Raw genomic sequence first — 6,312 nt, 5'->3', positions numbered from 1 at the left:
GTCGAAAGAAATTGCCTCGAGCTAAATAGGCCGGGCAAGAGTCCACAACCTGCAACTTGTCCATTAACCATACCTAGGGGAGGGATGGAAAATGAGAGAATAAAGAACAGAGAGATGTACAATGAGAGAAAAGTAAGACGAAGGTTTTGTGAGAAAAACCGAGCCTGAGGGTCGAGTGATGTGAGCAAATATATATGTAAGGTTGGGTGGGAAACATTACCTGCAGTAGCAGTGGACTACCAGCAAACCTAGTCGCCTCCCGGCGATAGACAGAATCTAAACCCATCAGCGTCTCGGCCAAGGTCATGGCAATACAGCTCTTTCCTTCTCTCAAGCCTTGGGCGACTTCAATCAAGCGAATGCTAGCCCCGCCAAAGCCCGAGGAAAGCAGAAAGTGAGACAACAAACATAAGCAGAGGGCGTGTTGCCGGAAACCCGGCCAATAAAGGTTGCTGCGGTCACCGGCGTCGGAAAAACGGTGGATCAAGCCGAGGATGTCCAGTTCCCCACTGCAGATCAGAGATCGAGCGTCATGCGCCGTGAGCCCACACATCCGCCCTAAAGCCTGAGCATGGCCAAAACGGAGCTAGGGTAAGATCACTTCAGAGCATTCAGACTCCATCAAAACCTGAAAATCTTCGAAAGTGGGACACATCTCTTGGCCGCCAAAGCTAAAAACATGCGTCACTGGATTCTAGAACCTTGCCGCGGCATGGAGAAAAGGGAGCTGTAGCGGAGTACGACTCAGTGTGAATAGTGCATTCAAACCGAAACCCCGGAAGTTCAGCTTTTCCGAGCCATCTAGAGAAGAGATCCAAGATATGAGATTTTCCGCGAGAAACGCCTCCATCTTTGTCTAAAACTAAGATTAAATGAATGTTCCCGAAGTTGAGGCTTTTATAGAGGGAAAAACACTATTCACGGGGACACGTGTCAAAAACCAGGTGGCTGCAAGAATAAGTGGCCGGCCGGCCACCTTTTCTGGCTGGCCAGCCATTTACTTTTTACAAAACTGGCCGGCCAGCTGTCTCTCTCCACAAAATTAGCCAGCCGGCTCCCAAAGGTGGCCGGCAATGCTGTAGTGTATCCCCTTGGCCCTGTTTTACCCTTCGAGGGAAAGTTTCAAGCATTTCCATACAACGGGAGAGTCAAAGGCCTTCATTTCCCTCTGTTTCGGATGCGTTCCGGTGCCCAGATCGTCCGAAGTAAACTCTATTGTTGCTGAGTTTTGTTTATCGAGTTGTTGTTTTGATTATCGAGTTGTTGTTTTGCTTATCGAGTTGTTTGTCGAGCGGACGTGTTTCGTGTTTTCGAGTCATTGTTCTCTGTTTAAACAATCTTTGTTTAAAGTCTTGTTTATTTACGTTGTCAACGTTGTTGCATTTTGTTTATCGAGTTGTAAACTTACTAAAGGTTCTGTTATATCTTAGTAAGTTGAGTTGCTTAGTTTGTTGCGTCGGTTCACTACCTGACTTGGTGATTACACAATGTGCATTCCCATTCAATTTCATTTTTGTGCAAAATAAAATGATGCGATACGATGCTAAAGTTTAAAATACAAACACCTTTTCAAAAGCTGTTTCATCCCATCATGCTTTACAACGAACAAAGGTACAAGTTTTACAAAAAATAAAACTGCCTAACAATGTGCAAAGTGCTACAAACTACTAGTAAAAGAAAAATAAAGCAGGAAACAACAACATCAATGTCCTCGGGAACGGGAACGAGAAGCACTCCTCATTCTCTTCTGCGGGACAACCTCTGCGCCATCATCATCATCTGAGTTGGAGCTGTCATCCTCAGGATCCCCCTCAGCCTCGCCTCTGTTCCCCGAACCAAGACCGGAGCCCCCCTCCTCAGCAGATGTCTCTGACTGACGGTCGGTAGCCTCCTCCTCCTCCTCAGCATCCTCCTCCTCTTCATCAGGCTCCGCCTCTACAACGTGAGCCCTGCGTCTGCGGACAGGCCCTCCTCGAGCTCCTCGAAAAGGTCTAGATGGCCCGGCTCCTCGGAAAGGCCGGGATGGCCCCGCCCCCTGAAAAGGCCCGGGTGACCCAACTCCCTGAAAAGGCCCAGATGGCCCAGCTCCCCAAGGAGGCCCAGGTGGCCTGGCCTGCGGCTGACCGGACCATGAAGGCATCTGAAAACAAAAAGTTCAATTCAAATACATCAGTCCAAATATATACATCAGATGCAGATACAAGCAAAGGCTACGTGAAGTGGGTGCATGTAAATGCAGTGTCCAAGTGGGGTGTGTGTCAGATGTGCTCTACACAAGTAGTCTATCGATGCAGTAGAAATCAGCATGTCATCAGAAGTATGATAAATGCCAGAAAACTGAAAGGTACCTGAATGCCCGCGACAGACAACTGTGCCTCCCTACGCAGGACCATGCCCTCGAGTGTGGCCACCAGTCCAACCACCTCCTCCATATACCCTCGCGGTGGCTGCAAATATGAGCTCATAATCATCAGTGAACAAAAGAATGTCTAAATATCTGAATGATGAATGAAAAACAGTGGAGCATACCAGCGGTGAGTCAGGATCAATGGCGTATCGATCACTGGGCATCGGAGGCTCTAGCGGGATCGGGGTCGGAGAGATAGCCCCATACTGCCACGCCATCAACTCAGTCGGCATATCTGGCCATCCAGGATGAGGATAAGTCGACGGAATCGGAGGAACCGGTCTACCCCCACCTCTAGATGTACCAGCCCTACTAGTAGAAGGGGCGTCTGCAGCCCGAGCTCGGGCCTGGCCCGAGGATGACATACCGGCAGGCCTCGTCATCGGGGTGCGAGCTCCCGTCAATGGAGGCATCAAATATATGTGACGGTAAGTGGCGTAGTCCCCCTCCTCAAGATTTAGTAAAGCATCGCTACCCAGCATAGCGCCGACTACCTCCGAGTAAGAGAGCATGTCAGCAGTCCGCATACTAACTGGGGGTACTGCGGGAGGATCCTGAGAAAGATACCCCCATACCTGACACAGAAAGCGTTCCCCCAGGAACCATGCCCTGCCAACCGGCCCTTCGAGCAGGACCCTATACTGGGAGATGTCCGACCCTCCGGTATACTGAAGTCGGAGACCATCACCCAGGGGTGCCCAAGGCTGCCATGAGATCTGCGGATGATAAATGCATAAACCAATCAGAAATCGGGAATATACAGAGCAAATCAAAGATGAAAATGAAAGGAACTGAAAATTCTGAAGTACCTCCGAATGCCGCACAGTGTCAAAGTACTGTCACAGGTAAATGAGGGTCTCTCGGGGTCTCGGCCGGTGCGGGCCCTCGAACACTAGTGAGTATGGGGTCATGGGAAGCCCTGCCACCTCCAACTCTGGGGCTAATGCTGGGAAGTATACATAGACCCATAGCTGAGAAAAACAGTGCAGAATGTAAGTACGAAATGCTAAGAACAAAGTACAGACTGTAAAAGTGTGCTGTGTGTGCAATGTACAAGTAATGAAGAGCAGAAACGTAAATCAAGGGGACAGAAAAGTACCTCCCAGGCTCTCCAGTAGCCGCCAAGTAAATCTCCCCGCCCGCGGGAGGTCGCGCTCATATAAAAGTAAAGGGTAGCCAGGCCGGCGCCACCCCAGTCATATCGATGGACCTGTGATAGGTCAACCAGAACGCTCAGCAGGTATAGCCCGACTGTGTTCCCTCTATCGGCGAATAGGGTAGTCCCGAAGAGGAACATAAGGAAACCACGGGTGTACTGCTCCGTCTCCTCAGGAGTCTCGGGCACCATCTCCGCCCGCCGGAAGTGGGAAGTGAACCAAGTGTATCGGACTCTCCCAGAAACCCTGTCAACAAGCGAGCGAGCCCCCAATAGATACATCCAAGCGGCCTCCCACTCGCCCATATCCTCATCATAGGGGATGGGCCAACCTCCTACGTCTAAGCCAGTCAACACAGCGAAGTCTAGAGGCGTCATGGTCATGTCTCCAGTGGCAGAGAAATGAAAGGAGTTGGTGGTGTCCCACCATCTCTCTACCAAGGCTGCCATCAGAGTCCTCCTGGCGGAACAACGTGACAACCCAACGCAGAAGGGCCCGAACCCTGCCAAGTCTACCAAATCTCGGACACCCTCCGGGAGCTCAGCGTACCAGTCCCGCACGGCGGTGGAACCGTATCCCCGTACACTGCGAGAACCAACCTGCATTCAGAATGAATACATGTGTCAATAACGAAATGAATGGGCTGTGTGCCAATGAGATGAACTGGGCTGCGTGCCAATGGAATGAAATGGGCTGTGTGCCGATGAAGTGAAATAAGCTACATGCAAATCTAATCTGGGCTGCGTGTTCAGAAAATTTAAAGTTTGGGCTGCGTGTTCAACTTTCTATCAGTGTGGGCTGCGTGTTCACTATTCTAATCTGGGCTGCGTGTTCAGAAAATTTAAAGTTTGGGATGCGTGTTCAACTTTCAATCAGTGTGGGCTGCGTGCTCACTATTCTAATCTGGGCTGCGTGTTCAGAAAATTTAAAGTTTGGGCTGCGTGTTCAACTTTCAATCAGTGTGGGCTGCGTGTTCACTATTCTAATCTGGGGCTGCGTGTTCAGAAAATTTAAAGTTTGGGCTGCGTGTTCAACTTTCAATCAGTGTGGGCTGCGTGTTCACTATTCTAATCTGGGTTGCGTGTTCAGAAAATTTAAAGTTTGGGCTGCGTGTTCAACTTTCAATCAGTGTGGGCTGCGTGTTCACTATTCTAATCTGGGCTGCGTGTTCAGAAAATTTGAAGTTTGGGCTGCGTGTTCAACTTTCAATCAGTGTGGGCTGCGTGTTCACTATTCTAATCTGGGCTGCGTGTTCAGAAAATTTAAAGTTGGGCTGTGTGTTCAACTTTCAATCAGTGTGGGCTGCATGTTCACTATTCTAATCTGGGCTGCGTGTTCAGAAAATTTAAAGTTTGGGCTGCGTGTTCAACTTTCAATCAGTGTGGGCTGCGTGTTCACTATTCTAATCTGGGCTGCGTGTTCAAAAAATTTAAAGTTTGGGCTGCGTGTTCAACTTTCAATCAGTGTGGGCTGCATGTTCACTATTCTAATCTGGGCTGCGTGTTCAGAAAATTTAAAGTTTGGGCTGCGTGTTCAACTTTCAATCAGTGTGGGCTGCGTGTTCACTATTCTAATCTGGGCTGCGTGTTCAGAAAATTTAAAGTTTGGGCTGCGTGTTCAACTTTCAATCAGTGTGGGCTGCGTGTTCACTATTCTAATCTGGGCTGCGTGTTCAACTTTCAATCAGTGTGGGCTGCGTGTTCACTATTCTAATCTGGGCTGCGTGTTCAGAAAATTTAAAGTTTGGGCTGCGTGTTCAACTTTCAATCAGTGTGGGCTGCGTGTTCACTATTCTAATCTGGGCTGCGTGTTCAGAAAATTTAAAGTTTGGGCTGCGTGTTCAACTTTCAATCAGTGTGGGCTGTGTGTTCACTATTTAATCTGGGCTGCATGTTCAGAAAATTTAAAGTTTGGGCTGCGTGTTCGACTTTCTATCAGTGTGGGCTGCGTGTTCACTATTTAATCTGGGCTGCGTGTTCAGAAAATTTAAGTTTGGGCTGCGTGTTCAACTTTCTATCAGTGTGGGCTGCGTGTTCACTATTTAATCTGGGCTGCGTGTTCAGAAAATTTAAGTTTGGGCTGCGTGTTCAACTTTCTATCAGTGTGGGCTGCGTGTTGACTATTTAATCTGGGCTGCGTGTTCAGAAAATTTAAAGTTTGGGCTGCGTGTTCAAATTTCAACTAGCGTGGGCTGCGTGTTCACTATTTTAATCTGGGCTGCGTGTTCAGAAAATTTAAAGTTTGGGCTGCGTGTTCAACTTTCTATCAGTGTGGGCTGCGTGTTCACTATTCTAATCTGGGCTGCGTGTTCAGAAAATTTAAAGTGTGGGCTGTGTGTTCACTTCCGAATTCGGGCTGTGTGTTCGACAAATCAGTGTTTGAGCCGTGTGTTCACCTCTAAACTAATGTATACTGTGCGTTCACAATTAATTAATGAACCAAGTGTTCAGAAATTCGAATGTTTAAACTACATGTTCAGGATGCAAGCAAAGTACTATGTCATAAGCTAAACTGCGTGTTCAAGCATGGCAAAGGTGCGAAATGTACGAAAAATGCAGAAAACGAAGTAAATACCTCTCGGGCCTCATGAGAGAGGTGATGCTCTGGCTCTCGGAGAAGCAGATCCCCAGGTGCTCGCTCGTCAAAGCTAGTGAAGTGACGGAAGACGGCACGCGGAAGGACATGTGCTAGCGGATTGTACCTCCCGGGAATAAAAGGACGGACCCTCGGGGGTAGAGTCATGGGATC

At 48.6% G+C, this 6,312-nt stretch overlaps 1 protein-coding gene across 1 annotated transcript; it reads right to left on the bottom strand.

Annotated features, from left to right (window-relative positions):
• Window positions 1-1,702: 1,702 nt before the first annotated feature.
• Window positions 1,703-3,070, bottom strand: LOC145800354 (uncharacterized). Its single transcript, XM_082890012.1, has 3 exons — window positions 2,530-3,070; window positions 2,349-2,447; window positions 1,703-2,140 (listed from the first exon to the last, which is right to left on the bottom strand). The coding sequence occupies exons 1-3, from the start codon at window positions 2,932-2,934 to the stop codon at window positions 1,703-1,705; spliced, it is 942 nt and encodes a 313-aa protein (XP_082746138.1). The 5' UTR covers window positions 2,935-3,070.
• Window positions 3,071-6,312: the final 3,242 nt, after the last annotated feature.

Source organism: Camellia sinensis, chromosome 10 (assembly GCF_055761805.1).
Source record: "Camellia sinensis isolate YWXY chromosome 10, ASM5576180v1, whole genome shotgun sequence".
NCBI lineage: Eukaryota > Viridiplantae > Streptophyta > Magnoliopsida > Ericales > Theaceae > Camellia > Camellia sinensis.
The sequence above is the reverse complement of the archived record's forward strand: the minus strand, read 5'-3'. Positions and strand labels throughout refer to the sequence as shown.